This window comes from Gadus macrocephalus, chromosome 2 (assembly GCF_031168955.1).
Source record: "Gadus macrocephalus chromosome 2, ASM3116895v1".
Lineage (NCBI taxonomy): Eukaryota > Metazoa > Chordata > Actinopteri > Gadiformes > Gadidae > Gadus > Gadus macrocephalus.
The window spans coordinates 16,419,682-16,447,163 of record NC_082383.1 but is presented as its reverse complement, the minus strand read 5'-3'; the positions used below and the strand labels follow the sequence as shown (position 1 = coordinate 16,447,163).

At 46.0% G+C, this 27,482-nt stretch overlaps 1 protein-coding gene and 1 long non-coding RNA gene across 5 annotated transcripts; both read right to left on the bottom strand.

The window, feature by feature from the left end:
* Positions 1-5,436: 5,436 nt before the first annotated feature.
* luc7l3 (LUC7-like 3 pre-mRNA splicing factor) lies at positions 5,437-22,785 on the bottom strand. 4 transcript variants are annotated; one of them, XM_060072921.1, is made up of 11 exons: positions 22,465-22,785; positions 21,609-21,675; positions 21,481-21,520; positions 21,130-21,274; positions 20,595-20,669; positions 19,869-19,973; positions 19,583-19,744; positions 15,201-15,556; positions 7,954-8,222; positions 7,446-7,678; positions 5,437-6,027 (listed from the first exon to the last, which is right to left on the bottom strand). In XM_060072921.1, the coding sequence occupies exons 1-10, from the start codon at positions 22,561-22,563 to the stop codon at positions 7,479-7,481; spliced, it is 1,518 nt and encodes a 505-aa protein (XP_059928904.1). In that variant the 5' UTR covers positions 22,564-22,785; the 3' UTR covers positions 5,437-6,027; positions 7,446-7,478. The 4 variants fall into 4 exon arrangements, with proteins under 4 accessions (XP_059928904.1, XP_059928887.1, XP_059928895.1 ...); XM_060072904.1 differs by having other exon boundaries at positions 7,954-8,225; positions 22,465-22,784; XM_060072912.1 differs by having other exon boundaries at positions 7,499-7,678; positions 7,954-8,225; positions 22,465-22,784.
* Positions 9,211-11,046, bottom strand: LOC132473261 (uncharacterized). The gene is made up of 2 exons (XR_009529299.1): positions 10,969-11,046; positions 9,211-10,034 (listed from the first exon to the last, which is right to left on the bottom strand). It is a non-coding gene; the product is annotated as an uncharacterized LOC132473261 (long non-coding RNA).
* Positions 22,786-27,482: the final 4,697 nt, after the last annotated feature.

Sequence of the window (27,482 nt, the reverse complement as noted above, 5' to 3'; positions counted from 1 at the left end):
GGCTGAGCAGCAAGCCTTTGAACCCTGCACTGTGAGTTCAAGACAAGTGTCAGCAAATAGGAGGTTTCACGTCCACACACCACTTCACAGACCCAGGATCAGAGCAGCAGACCGGGATGCTGATTGCTGAGGCAGTATGGTTGGGGGCGCTGTGGTCACATGACCTCCTCTCTTGGAGACAGAACAGGATCAATGGAGAGCTCTAGAAGCCTGATCGATGACAGGCCTCTGAATCCACAATGCTAACTGCACATAGACTGCCTCCCACTGCTGTGTGTATGTGTGTGTGTTCAGTGTGTGTGTGTGTACACAATCACGTTTATGGCAAGGCAGTGCATCGTAAAAGCTTGTAGCATCGTTTACATTCATAAATCATGACCCCCTCATGTCTCACCAGCCCACGCTGGGGAATACACTTGGGGGGGGGAGATACACAACCAGGGAGAACATGACGCTTTGTTGTTTCCGCGTCTGCGTTGGAGGGGCGGGCTGTCATAATTGTTTTCCGTCGCTGCTTTGGCAGCAGGGATTATTTTTTTCATGAACTTCCATTATGATGTGCCTTTGTGTTTATTTATTCACCATATCCTGCGCGTTTGTGTTTGTGTGTTGGGTGTGCATGTGTGTGTTCGCTGTGTGTGTGTGTGTTGTGCGTGTGTTTGTGTGTTCGGTGCGAGTGTGCGTTTCAGTGGGTCTGTGTGTGTCTGTGTTTCTTGTGTGTGTGTGTTCAGTGTGTGTGTGTCTGGATATGTTCGACGTGTGTTCGGTGTGTCTGTGTCTGTGTGTGTGTGTTTGGGCTATACGTCAGTGTGTGCGTCTCCCATGACAACGCACCCCTCCTGAAGCATCCCCCAGGGGCCCCCCGCAGGTAGCTGAACCACAGGAGCACACTCCGCCCGGCCCCCGTCCTCCTGTTCTTTCTCTCTCAGCCAATCGGCTTTGTAGTCCGAGACGAGAGCCTTTATCATGTTATCATGTTGTTCTGCTGTAGACCCACAGCGCACGCACACACAGACACACATACACACACACACACACACATACATGGTCACGCACACACACACATGTACACACGCACACACATGTACACACACGCGCACACACACACACACACACACACACACAGCAGCAAACCGAAATACATGTGTGGGTATAAACTTGATGGGGGTGAATTGGATGGGGGATGGGGTGGGTGATGATGGGGGGGGGGGGGGTGATGGGGGGAGTGATGGGGTGATGGGGGGTGATGAGGGGGATGTTGATGGGGTGATGTTTCGAAGATGGGCCTTATTAGTCACATACATTTTTTATAACGATGTTAAGTGTACAGTAAGAAAGTGGGGGCTGGGTGAAAGAGAGGAAAATATCTGTCATCATTTTATAGAGAAGACAATACAGCTCTGCAGTGCCTGCAGCAGTGTGTGTGTGTTTGTGTCTGTATGTGTTTCTATTTGTGTGTCTGCATCTGTGTGTGTGTGTGTGTGTGTGTGTGTGTGTGTGTGTGTGTGTGTGTGTGTGTGTGTGTGTGTGTGTGTGTGTGATTGGGTCAATCTCCATTGACCCAATCCCCTCTCTGCGATGCAGGGAGCCCCATGATGACCAGAGCACGAGCTAAACCCTTCACAGGACCAGCGGCCATGAGCCAAGGACAGCATGCTGGAGATCCTATCTGTGGACATCACGTCTGGGCTTGTTGCTCCTATCTGGTGAAACCAGCTTTAATCTTTAGGTCTGTTAGTCGTTGCCTCACAGAACCAGAAGTCCCTACTCCAACGACCAATCAGATATTCAATCCCAATGCTGCTGGGGAGAGAGGTGGGAGGGTGATACGTCATGAAGAACAGGAACTCAACGGGGCATCCCGGGATTAACTGGTACTGAGGAGTGTTTGTGGAGCGCTGCTCAGGTCAGTATCTGACCAGCAGCTGTTACTGATCTGGTAATGACGACAAAACATGTCTCCTATTTTGGGGAGCTGGGGGTGGGGCTAAGCGACCTCACACACCTGTGATTGGTTCTTGTTTTTGCTTCAAGGGAGTTGATGTAGCTCGTCATTTAACTCATGCCTCGTTCCCACCGAGCGGAGCGGGTCTGAGCGGGACAGCTCGGTTACGCTATCTGACAAAAAATCCTTGGCAGGTGATTGGATGAGCCGTCTGTCTATCCCCATCCCTCCCAGATCCCGTAGATCACATGGTTCCTCAGCCTGGTCAGTTGGAGCAGTTGGATCATTGATCGTGATCCTAAACTCACTCTCCTCGGTGTAGAATAAGAACCGTCCTTTTCTGAATCCTGGTTTGGTTCCTCTGCCACTCAGTAGTGCCTTTCTTTGCACCCCCCACCCTCCTCCCAACAGCGAGTGTGTGTGTGTGTGTGTGTGTGTGTGTGTGTGTGTGTGTGTGTGTGTGTGTGTGTGTGTGTTTGTGTGTAAAATGAGGCCAGGACACTTTTTAGGCGGTGTACTGAACAATTTTTACCTCCTGCTGCGTATATTCATGTGCCTGAGGTGAGGTCCGTTTCAGGCGTTGCTATGGAGACAGGCGGGCGACGGGGGCGAGGGTTGGTGCCATTGTGCCGAAGCCTCGACGTGCCGGAGGATGGAGAGGAGAGGGGAGCTTTATGCTGAATAATACTTTACAGCATCGGCCCCAGCAAAACCCCTTTTTATCTGTCCTCCCACCACTGTATCTTCTGAATTCAAACGCCTTACTATTTGTAATGAGTTTGTTAGCTTGGCAGAGGACGGGTTGAATTAATTTGAATGAATTTAAATGATTCCGAGCAGCCTCAACCACCATATCTGTCCTTTCTCTTCTTCTTCCCGCTCTGCCTTCCATTCCATTCCCCAAAGCGCTGGGATGTCCAGAACGGAGTGTCTCTGTCTACATGGTTCCTCTCTCTTCCTCTCAGCGGTGGCTTCGCTCCCAAAGATATTTCAGCTTCAGAGAAAGAAGAACACGTTATTCTGCTGTTATGACCTCTGCACGACCTCAGCCCGAGGCAGCTCCCCGCTGGGCGGGGGCTGCCTTCAGTTCACTGCCCAGAAACAGAGCGGTGATGCTGGGGAACCAGGGCCAACAGTCTGCCACCCGCAACACTGAGAGAGAGAGAGAGAGAGAGAGAGAGAGAGAGAGAGAGAGAGAGAGAGAGATCCTAGTTGCTGAGAGACTGGGTTGATACCCAGAGTCGGCGTGAAGCCTGGTTCCTGTGGTCGATGCCATCTGCTGAGTGAAGGGTTGAGCGAGTGAACGGGTGAGTAAGAGGAGGAGAGAGATCTCCCATTGGCCCATGGGGTTCTTTACCTCCAATACATGATACTGGAGAGAATCGGTCTCAACACCAGCCGCCTCCAGGGGAACGCAGCCTCAGCCATCGGAAGGTTGTAAAAACAATCATGGTGGTTAAAGCAGGACCGCCAAGATTCCGGCCAGGAGGTCACCTGACTAAAACTGGCCAATGGTCTACCCCTCTTTTTAAAGGCCACCCCACCTCACATAACAAGGACACTCCTAGCCTAAGAGTTTCTGGTTACTTTACTTCCAACCACTCATTTCTGCCTGATGATCTCTTCTCTGTCTCCTTACTGCCTGTACATACTTAAAGATAATCCATCCATCGACCCACTGTAAAGGACAGCAGCAGCTTGTGAGTCCAGCCATGGATGAGCCTTACTATCATGCCTTTTGGACCAGAAGGCCTACCTGTCAGGAGAAGCTGAGCGGAGACCTTTATAGGGCATTTCAGGGCTGCTGTGATCAACTTAGGGTTGACCCTAACGCCGCCTATGGGTGGAGTTAGATCCACCAGGAGATGTTCAATGAAAAGCTGCTGTAGTTTTGTGGAGCAAGGCATTGCAGCAGGGGTATCCAGAGGAGTGGAACACCACGCTCCCCACACCGCAGTCCCATGAGACCAAACCTACCCCATCTGACGGTCTCTCAGCGAGGGGAGGGTGAGACCAATACCCTCTCCTCTGACGGTCTCTCAGCAGGGGGAGGGTGAGACCAACACCCTCCCCTCTGACGTCTCTCAGCGAGGTGAAGGTGACCGGCCAGAAGCTGTCCTCTGTTGCAAGAGCGCCCGCTTTGTCAAACAAGCAGATCACCAGCCGGTCACATTAGGTGCTGGGGAGGTTGGGGGGCTCAGAGACCAACCTCTGACCACATGTCAACTCAAATCCTCGCTCTGTTCACGCTGGGCACCCATCCCACCTCCAACCCGTCGCTGGGAGGCTGGCCAAACGTTTTTGTTTGTGTGTGTGTGTTGGGGAAGATAGAGGACACTTCATCTCCATTATCTGTTAAACCTAAGCCGGAGTCTCTGTTGCACTGTATCAGTTTATCTCATTTACTCTTCCCACCATGATTCACTGGCTTTCCATTTGGTTTTCCTTCACCTCAGCAGGCCACTGCCACTCAGGGGAAATATGTGCTGTGTGGATAACACATTACTCTGGGATTTAAGGTAGAGCAGTTACTGTACAGTTAGCTTCTGGTGTGTTGGTATTCATGAAGAAAAGCTGTTCCGGAAAGATCTGCTTTGCTACTGTAGTCAGGAGACATTCAAGAAAGTGAACATGCTGCCACCTGCTGTCTCGAATTCAAACTGCACAACTGAATGTTCATCTGACCTTCCGAGGTAATAGCCAACAATAAACGCAAAACTTCACTCCTATGTCAACAAATATTCCTTACCTTAATAAAAGAAATGTACGGTTTACCTTAATCCAAAGCCATTTTCAAACTAGCCCTCTGAGCATCACTCGTGTAATCGACTGATATCATCTCTGATGCCACTGGTCCCGGACCCCAGGGCCCTGCCGTGTGATGCTACCTGCTGGAGGCCCAAAACCAATCATGAGCCCAACGTAAGGGCACTGGTCCCAGCTGGGCAAAGGATCCAACAAGGCTGGCAGTGCAAACATGCGCTGGCATTCGTACCCAACAATGTTAATGCCGTTCTCTTCCAGTAATGACACCTATACTCCACGTCAATGCCGTTCTCCTCCAGTTATGACACCTACTTGTTAATGCCGTTCTCTTCCAGTTATGACACCTATTCCTACACTACATGATGTAGTGTAGAAACTTGATGGCTTCAGTCTGGAAGGACACTCAATCTCACTGCTGCTGACATACGCCAGCATATCGAAATTATGAGTGGTCAACTTCAATCCAGAACTGGTTTTATCATTGAAATTAGCTAGATTTCTTTACCTAAAATTGTTCTACATATCCAATATCAGCACATACTTAAATTGCTTGCCTGGCATGCAATTTATTAAGTGACCATTGAGCTCCGCACTTGAATTTGTCAAGAGTGATGTTCGCGTAGTTCTGGTCGCGTGTGTGTTGAACATCTTTCTGGTCCTAATCTTAATCAAAATGCATGTGTCACGATGTTTGAAACCAGGAAACACAAAGAACACAACGCAAGAAAACCTTAGCTCTTTTTATTCATCAAGACATACAAGCATTAAAATCAACAAAACTTTCGGTCGTTGAAATGTTTTGATCAAAATGCATTTTCTTTTTTGTTTACAAGGTGACCCAAGTCCCTCATTTGTAAGGGAACAGACAGGACCTAACATCAGTCTAGCATTGTACATACGCTTCAATCAGGTGGATGAGGAACACAAACGAGCGAGGTGGAGGACAGACCCCCGGCCAAGACACACTTCTAGCGGTGAAAATAACTGTGCTAAATGCCAACACATAAGAACGGTAGAGAAAGTCCGAAAAAGCAATAGTGGGATTTTCAAAATCTGCATTTTGGTTAAGTGTGTAAACACTTTGCGTATGAACCGTTTAACCACTCCCACCAAACAAAAAGATCTCCAGGAAAACAATGAAGAAAAACACAGGAACCTTCTCCTCTCCACACTTTACAATTAAAAACAATTCCGTTCCTAGTTCTCCGTTTTAAATAAGCCACTAATCTGTGGTTCACCTTATTTTTAAGCAGCGTCAGATTCACTGAAGGCGGGGCTCTTCCAGATCTTTCTCCTCTACGAAGTCCCGGCTTCTCCTGCCATGTCAGAAAAGAATCCACAAACAGACATGTTAGCATGGACCCTCCACAAGGTCCAATCCACCGCCTCCTCATGTCAACACCTTCTCCTAACGTTGGCGTCACAACACAGCAATAAGGTGCACGATATGAACTGGAAGCAGGAGCTCCACCACACATTCCTAGTGCGCTAGGGTTTAATCTGGGAACGCCGTTTCAATATCGCTACTGGGCTTCATCAGCTGCGATTAATTACATGCGATACTAGATAGTTGCATAAAACAGCTTAAACAGAAAGGCTATGAGGTAAAGGCTGGAGAGACGGTGCACGTTGAGTAATTAAGATGTAAAGAGTAAACAGTGAATGACGCATTTTCCAAAGACCTTACTCAAACTATATCAGCAATACATTGAGTGGTGAGAGTACATTAAAACACCTTTAAAATGACACATCAACCTTCAGGTTACATCTCTGAACTGAGTTTCTTTTGGGTTTTATTTGACAGGCAACAGCATTCAGAAATGAATGTGGTAGAGAAAGGAGTACCTGGGGTGAGTACCTGCACAGTTTGAGAGTCAGAGTATCCATGATTTTTAATTTGCCTTTTTCTCATGTGGGTCTCGCTCACAACACCATCGCTGTGTGAGGTATGGAAGTCAGCTGCAAGTCATTCCATAAACCCTACCCTTCAGTTAGTGAGTCACGTTAACACACGCCCCCACCAGCCCCCCAAAACACCCAGAGTCTGCTCAAAACACCATCGCCCCCCCCCCAAAGAAAACACACTGATAGCATTATTATAATCCATGACTGGTTGATGGGATGAGCAGTAACCGTCATTATCGGTAATATGAGTTTATATCAAATTTCTAAATCAAATGTAGCTTCTTTATTTAAAACATGATGCCCTTTCAGCCAGTGTGCTTCTAGACAGACACACGCCATGGATACTTTAATGAACTCTAACCATACGAGAGATAAAGCAGGAAATCAAAAGGGTGAATACAGGAGAACAAACAACATGGCTGGACAGACCAGTAGGATAACAGCTCTAACGGGCTCTGTGCTGGACAGAGCCCGTGGTATGGGGTACCTCAGGGTTTGTCTGATCAGGACTACTCTGGCCTTTCCCTCCTGGCTTTGTGTGACCTTTCTACTTCCCATTCATCAGGCCTAGTCCTTCATCTTCAGCTCACACTTATGATGCACAGGGTAGAGATATGTATAGATATAGGCATACAGTACATGAGACAAAAACCATAGAGGCATTAGGCATTAACAATCAACGATTTGGGGGAGAGGTGAGGGGGGAAGGGGTGGGAGAAGTGTAGGATGAGATGGGTTTGAGGGGGGGGTGAAAGGGGAGATGGGGCTGGACAGGAAGAGGGGGTTGAGGGAAGGGGGGATTGAGTGCCAGGGAGAGAGGCGCACTTACCTGAGTCTGATCTGAGGTCCTATCAGATCAGTTTTAATTGGACTGAGTGTCACCTTCAGAATGGAGGAGCTCTTGCTGGCCGTTTAGCTTGGGGGAGGAGGCGGGGGGTGCGGGCTCGCTCTCCATGGGCTCTGCGTCGGAGGAGGCCTGGGGGGCCGCCGTGCCGTTGCCATCAGACGGCTTGTCTTTCACCGAGCCACTGCTGCTCCTCTTCTCCTCCGTGTCCTTACGGTCTGCACACAAGGAGCAGAGACAGAGGAACAGAGTCACACAAGGAGCAGAGTCAGAGGAGGCCCGTCGACAAATGGAACAAAGTCACACAAGGAGCAGAGTCAGAGGGTCAGAAGAGGCCCGTCGACAGACACCGCCGTGCTCAACAGAGCCGGACCCCCTGACCCGGGCCTCCACATGGCCTCCCTTTAAGAAGGCCCTTCCTCCACTACTACAGCAGCAACGAATCCACAGAATGTGTGCAGCACTACAAAGGATAGAGGCATGAATACTGTACCGTGAAGCGCACCTTTGTCTCTGGACGAGCGCCCCTTGTCCTTCTCCCGTCCCTTGTCCCTGTCCTTGTCGCGCTCCTTGTCCTTGTCGCGCTCCTTGTCCCTGTCCTTCTCCCTCTCCCTCTCCTTCTCCCTCTCCTTGTCTCGGCTACGGCTGCGGTGGCGGTGGGACTTGCGCTCGGGGCTGCGGGATCTCTTCCTCTCACGGCTGCGGGAGCACCTTTTCTTTTCGGGGCGGTCACGGCTGCTGCGGCGGCGTTCCTTGTCCCGGCTCCTGGGGAGGAAACACGGGCCGCTGCCATTAGACTGTAAAGAATAAAGCTCCTCTACAGAAACACCAGACAACCGCTGCCATCAGACTGTACAGAATAAAGCTACAGAAACACCAGACGTCATTTAAAGGTGATTAATGAGACTGACCAAACACAGTGGGTTGGTCTCTAAATCATACGTTTGGACATTGACCATATAACTGAGCTGAACTCAGGGGTTAGTAGAAAAAAATCCTGAGCCTGAACTTTTTTCCCTGGGAGGTTAGCGGGCCCCTATGCCAGGATATATGCCCTGATCAGCATAATTGTCAAGCAGGACCCAGGGGTATGCTCCCTTGTGGGAAATTGTTGATAAATAGACCCTTAAATGATAGATTCTGGTGAATTTTGTGGAAATAAATGGACAACATTCAGACATGAGATGAACAAACCCAATATAAGCCTATATTACAGTAGCATCTTTGTGTAGAGCACCAGAGCTCTTAGGATCCTGGGCCTAGTTGGCCTGTTCAGTAAACCATCCCTGCTTTTAAGTAGTCACTTCCCGGCGTACTTATTGTTTGTAGTGTTGCACGGTATACCGGTATTACGATACCCTCATGCAAAAAACGATAATTCATAAAAAAAATTGTATCGATACTCTTTAATATAACGTTCTGTGTCTGTGCAGCGAGCCGCTCCAACTCTAAGCCATACTCTTTGCCCGCAGAGACTAGTCTGTGGGCGTGCACCTCAGCTCGCACTAAGCCACAGCAGCAGCAGCCAGTTCACTGAGCGAGTGAGAGTGAGGCAATGAGATAGCTACAGGTTCGGAAGCACTTGCCGACAGTCATTTACATGGCCATTTCTGATAGATCTATTCCCATCATGCAATCCGAACGCATTGTATTTATGGCATTTACAAAAGTGGTAAGCGTACGTTCGTATGTCTCTCGCGCACAACCGTTATGTTGGCATGGACTTATATGATATATGTAAGGGATAATGTTGTAGGCCTACAGAACGCCGGTGATTATCGGGAAAATAAGCCCCGACAGGGCGAACCAGACTCCGACGCGAAGTGGAGGTGTCTTGCTTCGCCCTGAAGGGTATTATTTTCGATAATGACCGGCGCGTTCTATACATTATCCCGCTTATTACACGGCTCCTTGCCAAAACGAAACAATTCTTCACACGTTGTGTCTTTTTACAATTACCATTCGTAGTGTTGATCAGCAGAGAAATAGTCTGACAAAGACGTTGACGTCGCTTAGCAACCAGACACGCGGGTTGATAAATTACCAGACTACTTGCGGAGCGATAAGAAAGACGTGAATCAGGCAAAAAAATACACTTCCCTTGACAGCGGGCAAGTTCGTTGTGCATAAAAGTACAGACGGAGTGGACCAATTGCGAACCACTGCAGCTGCTCTGTTAAAAAAAAGCCGCACCCACCCCATACTAATCGGAATAAGTGTATACATGTTGATGATAGTGGACTACACTTCTATTCAGCATAAAATTATATTCCGATCAGAGAATTGTATTTCGATTGAGGCGTATATATGATCATTTTCTATTTCGATTTAGCTGTTCTTCCAATTTCGGATCAGAAATGTCCATGTAAAAGCGGCTAGTGATCATACCAAAGATCCTTTATCCTTCTCAATAGGCACTAGGGATGTGAATAACTCACAAGTTTTCATGGTCGAATAAGCAGTGGGTGGTATGAACGAATAATCAATTATACGATGTGTGCCGACATTCACAAAGGTAGCCATGGATCATCGGCAAGAAATCACTTAATATCTTAGACGCAAAAAAACAACTACCTGCCAAGTACCGTATTGGTCCGAATATAAGACGGCCTTTTTTCCCCTCGAAATAGGTCCGAAAAAGTCGGGTTGTCTTATATTCGGGGTCTAGTATTCAGAGCGCAGTTTCTCTTCTTCGCCTCTCCATTTAAATGTCAATACACATTCGCGGCCGCAGGTGGCGCCAGGAATTGGTTCCGGGAAGAAGTAGTCCAGCGTCCTTAACAACCAGACCGTTACCGGTGTTTAAAGACAGACATTTAGAGATAAGTGGCTCAAAAGTGGGTTAGGTCAATCAACAACAGCGGAGGAGCTATGATGCCAATTTTTTAATAATGGTCGTCAATAAGGCAGAGTCAAGTAACAACTGCCAAGCTGCCAAGAAGTTCGGGGTCACGGAGTGTAACGTAAGAAGATGGCGAGCACCAAAACAACGTCTCAAAGATGCCAACAGTCAGCGCAAATCCTCAAAGTGGTAGTTTCAGTGAGGTTGACCTGAGAGTTTTTGAATATGTCAGAGAAAACGCGCTTTGGGAGGAGCCGCTGGAAGCGGAGCAGCTGGGGAGCGATGACAGCGAGAGCGAACAAAGCGGGGCAGAGGATGTGTGTGAGGGATAGAGAGACATCGGAGGAGAAATTTGGCGAATTTTAGTATGTGGCCTGTATTTTCTCTGTTATTTAAAAATATTCACAATGTTGCTTGATTATTGCTTGATATTCATTTTGAATCATACTGTACATATTTTGCCTTGAAAGTGCTGTGGCCTTTACTGGCATTATTATTATTGTCATTAATATAACAAGTGTTTAATTCACTGTGTTTTTAATATTGTTATTAAGAAAAGAAATGAAGTTCTTTGTTCTGCAAATGTGGTCTGCAAATCTTTTTTTCTAAATGTTTGTGTTGAAAAACGGGGGTCGTCTTATAATCAGGGTCGTCTTATATTCGGACCAATACGGTAGTTCCAGTCAAATTGTCTGTTGTGAAAAATGCATTAAACTGTCATCAGAAAACGCGGTTATATGCTATAGACCAGGGGTGTCAAACTCATTTTAGCTCAGGGGCCACATGGAGGATAATCTATTCCCAAGTGGGCCGGACAGGTAAAAATATGGCATAATTATGTAAAATTAAACATGCTGTGAGCACACCAAACACAGGTTTCCCATTTACTTCCGTGAATAAAAAGGACGATGACCATTTTTCTCAGAAAACACTGCACTCTGTGTCCACTTTTCATCTTTTTGACAGAGACATTTTGGGGCAATGAGAGTGCCAAAGCGCATAATGTTGAAAGTATAAGGCAAAACGACAAGGTAGCACCGGGCTAGCTGCACTACCTGTTTATACTTGCTCCCTGCTCAGCCCCGGTATAAAGTTTGCTTGCTTAACATAATTGCTATTGCGACTTCTAGTGGACACATTAAGAACAGCAGTTTCCTTCATTGAAAAATAGCAGATCATTTTACGTTACATTCCAAAGCGACTTCCAGTTACACACAATTGTCCAGTAGTTCAATGTACAACAAATTAATCAGTGCCAGTCAATGCAATCCATGTAATGCTAGGAAGGATTTTTATAAAAAAAAAAATATATATATATATATATATTTTTTTTTTTTACAATACTGTACTTCACAAAATCATCTCGCGGGCCGGATTAAACCCGTTAGCGGGCCTGATCCGGCCCGCGGGCCGGATTAAACCCGTTAGCGGGCCGGATTAAACCCGTTAGCGGGCCTGATCCGGCCCGCGGGCCGGATTAAACCCGTTAGCGGGCCTGATCCGGCCCGCGGGCCGGATTAAACCCGTTAGCGGGCCTGATCCGGCCCGCGGGCCGTACGATTGACACCCCTGCTATAGACCCTATAGTATCTTTGGTATAAAGGCTGGGACGAATTTCCAATTATAAATATGTACCCTTTATGTTGAAAGTATATACCGTCGGGAATCCCATTGAAACGAACGACGCTCTGGCTCATAGCTGAGCGGACTAGAATACCTTCCGTTGCCAAGTTATAGCTAAGGTCGTCCCAGCCTTTATACCAAAGATACTCTAGGGTCTATAGCATATAACCGCGTTGTCTGATTACAGTTTAATTAATTTTTCACAATTTACCAGCTCTCATTTCGAAGAATAATCACCGCGCCATTCGTTTCAATGGGAATCGCGACGGTCTATACTTTCAACATGGAAGTGTTCATATTTATAATTTGAAATTTGTCCCAGCCCTCATACCACAGATACTAGGGTCTATAGCATATAACCGCGTTTTCTGATTACAGTTCAGTGTTACCCATACATAGAGCAATGTGTGGCGCAGCGCCACAGAATCAATACCGAGCGCCATAATTCTTTTTTTTTTTGTAAGCGATTTTGAAATATAAATACCGTTATGTTAATTTATCTCCGCATAGCACTCTTTCTCCCTGTCATTCTCAGTCACACACGCACAGAGACAAGCATGCATACATGCCAATGGTGCGCGGGTACACTACCACTTATTGGATAAACCCGCGTATCATACATGCACACTTACTGACCGCTCCTCCTCAACGCGCCTACAAAGGCAAACCCGAAGCAGCGGGATATGTAAGGGATAATGTATAGAACGCCGGTCATTATCGGGAAAATAAGCCGCGACAGTGCGAACAGGACACCGACGCGCAGCGGAGGCGTCTTGCTTAGAACACCGGCGATGTTCTATACATTATCTTGCTTATTACGCTACTTGCCAAAACGAAAAAATAACTTCAGTGTTTCCCATACATAGACCATTGTGTGGCGCGGCGCCACAGAATCAACATCGAGCGCCACGAATTGATTCTGTCTTTTTTTATTTTTATTATTATTTTTTTAATAACGCGATTTGGAAATCTAAAAATCGTTCCGTCCATTCATCTCTGCATAGCACTCGTTCCCCCTGTCATTCTCACACACACACACACACACACACACACACACACACACACACACACACACACACACACACACACACACACACACACACAGACAGAGAGAGAGCGAGAACGACGATGCTAACACGATGCTAACACATGAACCCACCGATGTCACCCGTCGCTTAGCAACCGGACACGCTGGGGTTGTTAAGTTACCGGACTACTGAAACGACTACGGAGTGATAATAACAAAGACGTGAATCAGGCAATAAATCCAATTTCCTTGACAGCGGTAAGGTTCGGTGTGCATTAAAGTACAGACGGAGTGGACCAATTGCGAACTACTGCAGCTGCTCCAAGTTAAACCCCAAACTAATCTGAATAAGTATTTATAGCGGACTACACCACCTATTCTATTCCGCATAGAATTCTATTCCGAACCGATTGAGGCGTATATATATATGATACTTTTCTATTCCGATTGAGCTGTTCTTCCACATCTATGCAAATCAGATGTGTCCGCATGTAAACGCGGAGTTACATGCACACTCACTGACGGCTGCGTCGCCGTGTCGCAGACGTTTTTACAGCTAACGGCATCTAGGGGACCTCCTAAATCTATGGATCTAGCCACCCTGAGCCTGTTCGTTTCCGACACTGAAGATGAGGACTTTGGTGGTTTTAGTACGCAGGAAGAAGACGGAGATGAGGATTAATGACTTGACTTTTCTAGTTACAGCCGTGTACTGCACCTTAGCCTAAAAGATGAAGACGAGGATTAATGACTTTTCTGGTAGGCTGATTACCGTATATTTTAAGCAGCATCGTTGCTGCAACTTTAGGCTTACGCGCTTACTGTCATGTTACAGGCACTTTATTTAGCACTGTTAAAAAAACACATTTAATTTAGCCATTGATATTGCCTCGTCAAGCATTGTAAGCTTTGTTTTTTGTTATGGTACTACTGTAGGCTATAATGTAGATAAATGTTCAAAGATGTTCACACTTTTTCCAAAATAGCCAAAGTTAAGTGGTTAAATGTTTGTGACGCTATTACGTAACTAATTTTGCTGGGGAACCCCCATGCAGTCCCTCAAGGACCACTGATTGAAAACCACTGCTGTGTAGATCACTGCCGGTATGTGCGCTGGGAGCGCACCGTTTAAGTTTGAAAGTTGAAAAGTTTGTGTGTCTGATACGCCATGTGATACTGTACCGTTTACACAGCACAGTATATGTTCTGTAGCTACTATTGCACTGAATGGTAACACTTGAATACGTTATGCAAATATGCAACTCGTTTGTTGAAATGTTAATAAATGGGAGCTTCCTCAAGCAGCCATCTCTTTCCCGACAATCCCCTCTGTGCACGAAACCTTGCATATGGTAATTAAACATTAAAACACCGGCGGCTTATAGTCCAGTGCGGCTTATCTATGTACACATCATTCAATTTAGCTGCTGCGGCTTATACTCCGGTGTGCCTTAAAGTGCGGAAAATACGGTACTTTGTTTTCCTTGACAGGGTCAATTATACTCGTGATTATACTTAGCAACAGTGAATTTTCAAATATAATTCACCGCCGGAAGTTGTGAAGGGCCGGTTATAGTTTACATATATGACGGTGTTTGACCCCCAGACCGTTCTGCCGGCGATTTTAATTCGCTCTGCAGCAGAGGCTGGAGATCGGGAAGATCGGGATGTCTTTGTCCAGCCCTACCCCCCACGGTCCAAATGTTAAAAATCGATTTGGACCCTCGGGAACGAATAAGCGAATAATCTAATATTCTTACCAATCCCAAAACACATTCCCACGTGGAGTGACTGCTAGAATGAAAAGAGAATAGTGAAAGCGCCTCTCAAGCTGCGTTCACACCAAAAGCGACGGGGCGGTGCGACTCCATACAAAGCCAACGTTGCGTTCCAGACGAAAGGCGTCTACACGTTGACATTGTATGGAGTCGCGCCGTCCCGTCGCTTTTGGTGTGAACGCGCTTTCAAATCTTGGTTAGTGTCAGATAACGCGAACGCAAACCAGATTTTCTTTTCTTTTTGCAGACACGTCGTTACGCCGGAAATCCGTTTGGGCACCTGAAAGCTATCAGGCATGTGAACTGAACTGTTAAACAATGTTGTGTCCAGGTCCCTGAAAGTGTCGCATTTGTGCCACCAATGCCCCCATGATGACCAAGTCAAACCAAGAGCCATCGAGTGGTTCCTTCTGATATGGTGTGTCTGTGGTGTGCATGCGTGTCAGAGCAGTGTGGGGGCAGAGCAGCACCTGCTCCGTCTGCGATCGCGGTCCCTGCTGCGGGACCGTCTCCTCTCCCGGGATCGGCTGCGCTTGCGGTCCGAGGCACGACTGGAGTGGCGGCTGTTGGAGGCGCTGCGCCTCACTCGTCTCTCCCGCTCTCTCTCGCGCTCCCGGTCTCTCTCGCGCTCCTTCTCTTTCTCCTTTTCGCGCTCCCGCTCCTTCTCCCTCTCGCGCTCTTTCTCTTTCTCCTTTTCCTTTTCCTTCTCCTCCTCCTCCTTCCTCCTCTTCTCCCGCTCCTCCCTCTCCCGCTCCCATGCCTCGCGGTCCTTCTTGACGGGCGAGGCGTCTCCGGCAGGCTCCTCCGAGCGGCGCCTGAGCTTCTCCTGCAGATGGAACAGGACTCTATGAACAGGACTCAATGAAGCGTCATGAACCGTAACAGGACTAACGTCAGAATCATCATCCCCACATGACACTAGCAACTCCAACGTCAGAATCATCATCCCCTCATTACTAACGTCAGAATCATCATCCCCTCATGACTAGGGTTGGGTATCGTTTGGGTTTTATCCGATACCGGTGCCTACTCTGTACTTTTCAAACGGTTCCGGTGCTAAAACGGTTCTCAAACCGGTACTTAAAAAAACGAAACGGCGCACACTTGCATTAAGCAGAAAGTCAGCGGACACTGAGTTGAATGGCAACGGTGTTTGCTAGCCTACTTGATATGCAAGACTTACGGTTGGCATTCAATTACTCGACTTACCCGAAGAGGCTGCTGTGACTGATACATATTAGAGCCCGACCGATATATCGGCAGGCCGATATTATCGGCCGATATTAGGCATTTTTCAAACTATTCGGTATCGGCATTTATAATGGCCGATAAATGAATATAAAAAAAATAAATTAAAAAAAAACGTTTGTCCACCAGAGGGCGCTCTAACGCCCCAAACCCGCTGATTCAGGCAGAGTGAATGACGGAGATCGACGGAGATCATCGGTGTTGTTCATAGCTGTGTTCGAAATCATTCCCTATCACGGATATAGTGCACGATATAGGGTGCTCGCCATTTTGTAGTGGTGTTCGAATTCTCAGTGGTTAATTTCATGCACTAAAATTTGAGTGTACATACGATGTTCCCTACATGTTACTCCGTATACCACAATGCAATGCGGTAGTGTTCTTCCGGAGGAGAAGAAGAAGCTGAATAACCGCGAAAACTAATACATTTAATGATGGAGTCTCCGGCTTTCGTTTAGAAATGTCAACAATTTAATTGGGAGTTAACATAGAAAATGTAACATTCAAAATTAATAAAAAAAACGTGATCAAGGAAATGTTGCATTCAACATCAATACAAGCTCCAGCTTTCCTCGGGATTGCACGGTTTGTTTACATGATGTGGGAGCATCTGTCTGCGTCACACAAATACCCGGCGCATTTACTGACGCAAATGACGCTTAGAAATGTTCAGCGTAGTGTCCGAATTCTCGTTTGTTCGTTCCCTATATAGTGTACTATATCATAAACACTATATAGGGAATAGTGAGGGAGTGAATAGGGAATGATTTCGAACACAGCTCATGTGTGCAAGTGTGTTCATGGTAAGTTGGCAACTGTCACAAGACATACATTGCTTGAATAACAATTAAAAGAACATCCCCATCAATTCTCTAAAGTCGATAAGCATGACTTAATTCATGACTACCATGTCCAGTTTTGCTGTTGTTACGTGTTAGCTGAGAGTGAAAAGGATTTAAAGGATAACTACAAATAACCAATGTTAGGGAAATCTGTTTGTTTTGTTGCGCGTTTCTGGATTATTTTTTTTTATATATATATATCGGCATATCGGATTTTTTAAATCACAAAATATTCGTATCGGTATCGGCCTTAAAAATCCTATATCGGTCGGGCTCTAATACATATCGTTTTAAAATTACAAATAATTTTAATTACTCACTGAAAGCATGCAGGCACGCATCATGGCGTAACATTACTGCCAAAGTCATATCAAGTAATATAACTCATGTGCGCAAGGCAGCCACAGGAGACGCCAACATTGTTTTCAACCGCTCGGTACCGCGCTGTATTAATTCCCAAGTTTTGAAAAGAAAAAGTATTTGAAGCGAATAACGACTGTTTTTGATTTGTTTATTTGGTTTTTGAACAGCAAGTTTTGGATGCATGTATCGGCTTTGAGTTTGTTTGTTTGTTACTTTAAAATTACATTTGCAACAAACACACACACACACACGTTCATTCACGTTCACCCACTACAACCTGCCGATCTCCAATCAAAACAACATCAAGTAAGCGATCCCACAGCGCGTTGACAAGTCCGTCCCGAGTCTCGAGGCGCCCATAGGCTTTATGGTTTATATGTTTGAAAGCCGTGACACACTCTTTTACCATTTGGCCTGAAATACCACGCCTCGCAGTCATGGACCTATAAAGAAAGTCGTAGTCGTACCATGTAGAGCCCGACCGATATATCGGCAGGCCGATATTATCGGCCGATATTAGGCATTTTTCAAACTATTCGGTATCGGCATTATAATGGCCGATAAATGAATATTAAAAAAAAAAGTTTGTCCACCAGAGGGCGCTCTAACGCCCCAAACCCGCTGATTCAGGCAGAGTGAATGACGGAGATCGACGGAGATCATCGGTGTTGTTCATAGCTGTGTTCGAAATCATTCCCTATCACGGATATAGTGCACTATATAGGGTGCTCGCCATTTTGCAGTGGTGTTCGAATTCTCAGTGGTTAATTTCATGCACTAAAATTTGAGTGTACATACGATGTTCCCTACTTGTTACTCCGTATACCACAATGCAATGCGGTAGTGTTCTTCCGGAGGAGAAGAAGAAGCTGAATAACCGCGAAAACTAATACATTTAATGATGGAGTCTCCGGCTTTCGTTTAGAGATGTCAACAATTTAATTGGGAGTTAACATAGAAAATGTAATATTCAAAATTAATAAAAAAAACTTGATCAAGGAAATGTTGCGTTCAACATCAATACAAGCTCCAGCTTTCCTCGGGATTGCCCGGTTTGTTTACATGATGTGGGAGCATCTGTCTGCGTCACACAAATACCCGGCGCATTTACTGACGCAAATCACGATTAGAAATGTTCAGCGTAGTGTCCGAATTCTCGTTTGTTCGTTCCCTATATAGTGCACTATATCATAAACACTATATAGGGAATAGTGAGGGAGTGAATAGGGAATGATTTCCAACACAGCTCATGTGTGCAAGTGTGTTCATGGTAAGTTGGCAACTGTCACAAGACATACATTGCTTGAATAACAATTAAAAGAACATCCCCATCAATTCTCTAAAGTCGATAAGCATGACTTAATTCATGACTACCATGTCCAGTTTTGCTGTTGTTACGTGTTAGTTGAGAGTGAAAAGGATTTAAAGGATAACTACAAATAACCAATGTTAGGGAAATCTGTTTGTTTTGTTGCGCGTTTCTGGATTTTTTTTTTTTATATATATCGGCCGATATATCGGCATATCGGATTTTTTAATCACAAAATATTCGTATCGGTATCGGCCTTAAAAATCCTATATCGGTCGGGCTCTAGTACCATGCTTGTTTACCGCAACATTGAGAAGGGTCCCGTCTGAAACAGAGTCGCGCAGCGCTGCGTTCCGAACGTTGTGTAATCAAATACACCGGTATGGCAAGGCTATATAAAAAAAAAAATCATATCCTAACGAAAATACACACCGTTATTCAGTAAGAACCGGTATAGCGCCCAGCACCAACGCAAGTTGACGCCGCAACACCATGGGGGCGGGGCAGGGGGCGTTAAAAAACGTCAGGCACTTTTATGAGGAACCGAAATGTGCGTTCTTATTCGATCTCGTTACAACCGTTTAAGGCGGAACCGGTTCCCTACTGGAACCGAGTTTCGGTGCTCAACCCTACTCATGACTGCCGTCAGAATCATCATCCACACATGAATAAAGACACAGGGTGTGGCATTGTACTACAAGGGTCCGAGGAGCTAAAGCCCGTCCGAGACGGGCTTCTCCGACATGAGGAGCACACCTAACTGGGCTGCAGGGACTGGTGAAAACATAGTACTTGTTTGATTCCTTTGGTCTAAAAAAACACAAACGATATGCAGAAACATGACTCATTCTGCACAATGATTCATTCTGCACATCAATCAAATAATATTTCAGTAAATATAATCATCGACGAGATGTTAACTATTTAGTCATTGCTTGTATTCCAAAGCTACTTGAAGTTCCCTAGTATGAATCAGTGAGCAGGTTCGGGGTCAGGCATCTTGCTCTAGCTAGAGAGGACGTTGGACCTTAGAGGTCTGGAGGTCCCAGCCGTAACGACTCTATGGGATCGGTGCAGTTGTCAAGGTTACCTTGAGTTCTTCCACGGTGGTCTTGATCTTAGCGTAGCCCATGTGCTGCTTTCCCATCAGATGGTCGTCCACCCTGGACTGGGCGTCGCCCACGATGAGGAAGGCACCGCACACCTCGCACACCTCCATCTGCTTCTCCTGAGCAGCGAAGCTCTCGATGGTCTGCTCAAAACAAACCCCCCATTGTTACAATGTTGCCTCTTCCATTCGGGGTCGTAAGTGGTCCTAACATTTAAAATACAAGAAGGTGAATGCTGAACATGCGGTCCACGAGGGGCGGACCCACCGAGGGGTTGGCGCTGATCATCTCTCGCTCCTCCTTCAGCTGCTCCACCAGCTTCATCATGCCCTGCGCCTCCTCCACCCGGCCCTCCGAGCCCAGCTCCTCGATCTGGACACACGGACACATAGTGAGGATGGGACTACAGCCATGGGGATACAGTAGTGAACGCAGGGCTACCGGGCCCAGGGCTCAACGCGTTTTCTCTGCACTGGATGGAAACAGGTATCCATTGATACGCTCTACATGTCTATTTTAAGTCTTGGCACGCTGGTAGAGTGAGGCTGCTGAGATCTGCTGAGAATATATTTTTTTCCTGTGACAGACCATTATCCAACTCTGTAGCTGACCCTTTTACTTTTTAAAAATGTAAAAGGTTTCAGTTTCAGCCAGAATTGAATACAGGCTGAAAAAACCAAACTACCTGAAAAGTAACAGACGTCACGGTAACAACAACGCAACAGATGCCGAATTGAAGTGAGATAAAAACCCACAGCCTCTGGTGAGGCCATCTGAAGCCGAGCCAGGGCCAATAGGGATGCTCTACCTCCAGCCACTGGTGAGGCCATCTGAAGCCACGCCAGGGCCAATAGGGCTACCTCCAGTCGCTACCACGCACTGCCCGGAGCCACTTGCTCAGCCCAGACACAGGGATCTTCTGAGTTGTTTTATACAAATCGGTTAACCACACATTGAGACGGAGGAAGATGTGTAAACTGCAGAGCAACAGACCTGAAGAACAAGGTCCTCGATTTTCTCCGTCAGGACCGTCGACTTCTCGTCGTTCTTCCCAGCCGGACCAGGACCCTTAAAAGAGACCAACGCTGGGTTAGGATGAGGAGGGGATTCCTCCGTCACGCTGCACCGCTCTAAAGCGGCCCAGGAGGGACAAACGCTACAGAGGGAACGCCATCCTGCGGGGTAGGATGAGGTTGTGTTATCTCTAGGGCTATGACCTAATTATATCTATCTATATGTGTATGGGTCGTACAAGACATTCATTGTCTTAAGTCATCGTAAATAGGGAGTGGCTTTAAATCAACAACAAAAGAAAAAGTGCGCGAATGATGTTCTATAAAGAAATGTGTATCTTCTCACTAACTGTAGGGAATGGGATTGTGTGCAGATGTTCAGCCAGCCCCTATTTTAGATGGCTGGACACCGCCATAAACCATTTAGCTGATGCAGGTCTAACATCAACAGTGTTCTTTTGTTCTCATAGGTATTTTAGAAGTGTGAAGCTCCGACCCCTGATGCTACCACCCACCCCTGCGTTCTGCTGGGCCTGGGACAGGGCCAGCCGCGCGTGGCCCCTCCGGATCCGCCGCTCCACCTCCGCCAGCAGGGACTGCAGGTAGCGCAGGAAGTCTCGCTCGTACCCCTCCTTCATGAAGCGGGAGCTCTTCTCGTACCTGGAGCCGCACAGGGTAGGAGGTTTAACATGGGGACTGTGGTGATGGAGTGGGTGTGTTATTTAACTCCAGGATAACTCCAGGATGCAAAACGTCAAACTACACTTATGAAAAGTATCTTAATCCCTGCAAGACGCTTTGGATAAAAAACATCTGAATTATTAAAATCTAATTAAACAGTGAATATTAAACATATCAAAGCTTACGTTTTCCGTAAATTTTCATCGTGGATTTTCTCACAAGGTCCTGAAAGAGAAGAGAAAATCAATGAGAAACAGCCCATCCTGTGTTCACCACCCTTCACCCCAAATGTGTTAATGTGTTCAGGTCTTACCCAGGTCTGACCGTGTGTTGGTGAAGAGCTCCGCTGGACAGAAGCCACAGAGGTAGTACCGACACACCTTGGGAGGAGACAGCATGAACACATTAATACTGGTGTTTACATAAAAGTATTCAGATAACATGAGACAAACACGTTAGTACGGGTGTTTACATGAAGGATCATTCGATACCACGACATGGACATGTTAGTATGGTGCTTACATGAATGTTCATTAGATGCCCCCACATGAACACGTTACTACTGGTGTTTACATGAATGCATTCAGATAATATCACATGAACACATAACTATGGTGTTAACATGAATGTATTCAGATACCATCACATGAACACGTAACTGGTGCTTAAATTGAATGCATTCAGATACCACCGCATGAACACGTAACTACTGGTGTTTACATGAAGGTTCATTAGATACCACCACATGAATACGTTACTATTGGTGTTTACATTACAGAATGGTGTGCTAACGTGTTGTACTCTAGGACCGGTGTTTCTGTTCAACATGGATCTGGCTCAGATGGAGGTTCTCTCAGCTGAACAATTATTACAGACTTATCACCACTTCATTATTAAAGACGAATCCACCTCATATCTGATTAACAGGCAAACCGTGCCCTCACGCTGCCGTTGCTAGACGCGCTAGCGTTAGCTGTCACTTAATAGCCTTTGTGCTAGCTCACTAGGCTACATCCGCTAGCCACGACCAGCGCTCCGGGCCGCCGCTGTACTGGCCCGGGATTAGCTCGGCACCAGCCCGGTCTGGGGGAAAGTAGTCCGGGGGTTTACGGTGTAACATTACGCTAAATCAGACCGGGGGGGTCCGTGGTGGTGGGACTGGGGCTTACGGTCTCGTGGTCCCAGCGGACGTTACAGCGCTTCTCGTCGGGCGCCAGGTTCCGGTCGCGGCCCATCAACTCGTCGAGCAGCTGCGCAGCGGACAGCATCTTTCCGCTGAAACCGTCCTCCTTCCCGATGAAACCGTCCTCCTTCTCGCTGAATCCGTCCTCCTTCCCGCTTAGAGCGTCTTCTGTTGGGTGTGTGTGTTTGTGTGAGTGGAGCTCCCCTCGGCGCTTCTCTCCCAAACCGTTGAGATCAAAATGGCAGCCCTCCTCCTCGCGCTACACAACAGCGCTCCGCCAGGGTCTGTGTCAACCGGAAATTGAAGTTTAGGCGGTGTAGCAAACGGAAGTGTAACCATACGCCCCCTGAAACATCATAGCTTTATATATATAAAACGTGCTAATTGTGCCCAATAAATACCGTATCATACAAGTATATAAATTAAACCGCATGTCCTTTTTTGTTAATGTTTAATGAGGTTAAGACTCCATGTCAGTTTGACTCCATAAATAAGGGGTATAAAGACTACAAAAATGGACGACCATAAAAGCCGGCTCGATGTTTGGCCGTTTCTCAATTCGCGTACTTGCGCGTGCTCGTGTGCTCGTGGACTCGTGAAACGTCATCAGTCGTTGCCCGAGCACTGTTCCAATTCGAAGCACGCATCAAGCGAGTACTGTCGTAAAACCCGGAAGTGTTCTTGATGCGTGCTCGATCTCGCCGTTTCACCGAGCATGCATCGGAGGTGGCTCGTGTGTGCTTGCAACCAGAGCCCGTCTACGAAGAGCCTGGGCACTCCCTATACGCCCCATTGTACCGATTTTGGTTGTAGTTCCATGAGAAATCCACTGGGGGTGATCGCGGGCGAGTCCAGATTGAATGGGAGTCTATGGGGCTAAACGGCTAATTATGCCTCTTTCACCTGTTTGTCGTTGAAATATCGCAAATTTTATTGTAGATTCCGCAAGTTCAATATAGATTATGGTTCAAAAGTCAAATGAGTGAGTACTTATGTCCTTTCGATTTCTTACAGTTTGGGCCGTTGTTGGCCAAACACGCTAGCATTCTGCTAATGAATGCTGATTGGTCAGGGACGGACTTGCGACTGATTACGACCAGAGACCCCTCTTACGGCATCTGAAGCTGAAGAGCAATCAGAAACGTGTTAACTCAATTTTTGAGTACTGTATTTATATTTTCCTGCAGGTCCTTTTATTTTTTAGATAGTATGTATGGTGAAAGTACATGGGCATAAATGGAATTTCTTCCATTTCTTGTGTTCAATGTTCAATGTGTTATATACATGGTAGGTACGGTATGACCACCTTAAATAATACAGTCAATATCCCGCTCAATATCATTTAATCTGTCAGTGTCTATTTTTCGAAAATAAAGATAGTTTAAAAAAGAAATGCCTCGTAAATGTGCAATGATAAACTGCACTTACAGTGGAAACGGATTGTCCGTCTTTTCGTTTACCAAGGACAGAAAAAGGCAACGTTCTTGCTTGCTCCTGTATGAATGGTCCTAGGCTACTGAGGCTTCACCTGGTAAGGAAAGTTGCGCTGGAGCCCGGGTAATATCGCACATGGCTTATTCAAGTTGCGCGCTAGACATTCTCTAAAGTGTCGAGACTCAAGCACTTAACTTACCTTAACCGATTGTTCCATACAAATGGTTAGTTAACGATTTAACAACTTCAACATCTGCTATTACAGTCGTTATTTTTTTGTAGGACTTGGGCTAATGACCTTGCACAGAGGGAAAACCATCTACACCACTTGTCATTGATTTCTATGCATTCACTGATCTTTACAGATGGGTTTGTTTTAAGCCATTGAATATACCGTAATTTCCCTTGCAATGCAACACATTATAAGCTACACATGTTTGTTAAATGAGAAATATGGTCTGGGTCACATTGAAACAGTAACAGTTGTATAACAGTAATTATACAAACATTATACCAACATTGCAACAGGCAAGTTTATTCAAACATCACACTAACAAGAACACAATAAGAACAGTAACTAATAAAAAAAAAAGAGAAATGATTTAACAACACTGAACATACTGAACAGAGGCAGGGGAAAAGGACAGAGGAAGAAGACTTGTCCGTTGTCACACGCATCAAGGTCCGACTGTAGAGATCAAGAAAGGAAGAGGCATGAGGAGAACAACAGAACACTGCTCTCTAGCAGATTGTTTACTGATGTAAACTAAATTGATGGTCTTAAAATTATGATTCTAATCCAGGTTTCTATTTTAGGAGAAAGAAATGGCTCATAATCGTTACTAAAAAAAAAAGCTTTATCATCGGCACTAGTGAGGATTAGTAAAAACACTCTCTGTAAGTAACATACATATGTAAAACATTCGCGCATTTCTTTTTTTTACATTAGCTCACTAAAACTCTGTAACTAGGGCAAAAAAAAGCCTTACCTCCAACAGCTGGTGTTATCGTTGGGGGACAAGGGAAGTGCTTTAGAAACTGCCGTAAAGCAGTGCCTCTGACAGTAGCCTATTACAGTGTGTGACGTCATCGCATGTTTTTAACGCCTTTTTAGAACATACGTGACCTTAAAAAATGCAATATTCAGCTGAGTTTATTATCTTAGCCCCACCCTTTGATAGCAACTTTAAAATTACTCGACAAAAAATTACATCGTGAGAAAAGAGGATTCTGAGGATAAAACCCCGTTGGCTCCCATTCATTCTGGACTCGCCTACGAGCGTCCCGCGTGGTCAAAGATTATTACTGCAACCAGTCCAGAAAACCGGAACTAACCCGCGAGTGCCAGTTCTCCTCATATTAGGCCGTTTCTCAATTCGCGTACTTGTGCAGTAGGGCCGAGATCGTTTATTGGCCTGTGGCATGTGCCACCGCGACCACTGACATACCATGGCATATGCCGTTCTGGAACGGTAACTGCCGTTCTGAAACGGTAACTGCCGTTCTGAAACGGTAACTGCCGTCGCGACCACTGACATACCATGGCATATGCCGTTCTGGAACGGTAACTGCCGTTCAGGAAACGGTAACTACCGTTCTGAAACGGTAACTACCGTTCTGAAACGGTAACTACCGTTCTGAAACGGTAACTACCGTTCTGAAACGGTAATGCCATGGCATATGCCTTTCTGGAACGGTAACTACCGTTCTGAAACGGTAACTGCCGTTCAGGTGGAACGGTAACTGCAGTTCCCAACAATGGTATGTGACACCAGCATAACTCCTCCGTATAATTTCAAGACAGGTATTGCCATAAATGTAAAGGTATATATATTTGGTATTTATTGACACAATATCACAACATAACGCCGTAAATAAAGGGATTTACACGTTTCTCTCGTCCGTGCTGTTGTTAGGATATTTCCGATCTGTTTTGTTGTTGCTTTTGTAATGACAGATGCTTTTGAAAACAGCCGGACTTGCTCCGGTGACGGTAGTTATAGCCTAGCCTTCTAGGTGGCCATAGAGCTAGTCTATTGCTTTGTTCCAATATCCATACTATCCGCAGTCATTATACTTTATTTTAGTATGACTTCTTTTTTTATATAGTTTGAGTAGGCCTACGTAGTGCGTTGCAATTAAGATCAGGGCGAAAGGAAGTGTAGTGAAAGGACCCGGATGGTATACTCAAACGGTCAAACCGATGAGTGTGGATTGATGTACACCTTTCGTGCTCCACGGCAGCGATCTAATAGCTACGTAGCTGAAGAGGCGGAGCCAGGCTGAGCCAACGTCGGCGCATTTTCTTTAATAGGTCCATGCATTTTCCACGTATCCTGCATTAATGGAGTCATTTTGTTGTTTTAATAGCTTTATAACTACTATGTGTAAAGAGTTCACCGTTCAAAGCGAGATGTTTATTGCGGTTGCGATCGTAGTTTCCGGTTAGTGCACCAGAGCCAGGTCCCTATAGGGGTGGCACTGTAGGCTATGGCTAGACAGTCATCCATTTTTCCACTCGTGTTTTATCAAGATGTTCTAGTAGCGTAGACTATAATAAAGCCTATACTGTGTGACTGCTTCAGCTCATAACTATTCAATAGGCCAAATATTAAGTTTTGCATTTGTTGTTATTGGTGTTTAACCAAATAATTTAAGCAGGCCTATAGGTTCCTATCATTTAACCCTGATCCAGTGTCATAAACCTTTCTATATCGACATGATCCAGTGGTATCATGGCATACAGGCCACCGTTTTTCCGCTGGCATGCCACTCATGTAAAATGGTATTACCAGTTTCTACTGGCACCTACCGTTTTTCCGCTGGCATGCCACTCATGGAAAATGGTAATTACCAGTTTCTACTGGCACCTACCGTTTTTCCGCTGGCATGCCACTCATGGAAAATGGTAATTACCAGTTTCTACTGGCACCTACCGTTTTTCCGCTGGCATGCCACTCATGGAAAATGGTAATTACCAGTTTCTACTGGCACCTACCGTTTTTCCGATGGCATGCCACTCATGGAAAATGGTAATTACCAGTTTCTACTGGCACCTACCGTTTTTATAAGAATGATTGTGTAGCTGTGAATCATGAGTGGTATGTGTGTATGAACGGGCAAATACCACAGGAAAGGAATATCTACTGGCAAACGGTAGGTGCCAGTAGAAACTGGTAATTACCATTTTCCATGAGTGGCATGCCATCGGAAAAACGGTAGGTGCCAGTAGAAACTGGTAATTACCATTTTCCATGAGTGGCATGCCAGCGGAAAAACGGTAGGTGCCAGTAGAAACTGGTAATACCATTTTACATGAGTGGCATGCCAGCGGAAAAACGGTAGGTGCCAGTAGAAACTGGTAATACCATTTTACATGAGTGGCATGCCAGCGGAAAAACGGTGGTTCCAGTAGGAAATGGAACTTCCGATTAACATAATTGGCTTGCCAGCGGAAAAACTTTTGGCCTGTATGCCATGATACCACTGGATCATGTCGATATAGAAAGGTTCATGACACTGGATCAGGGTTAAATGATAGGAACCTATAGGCCTGCTTAAATTATTTGG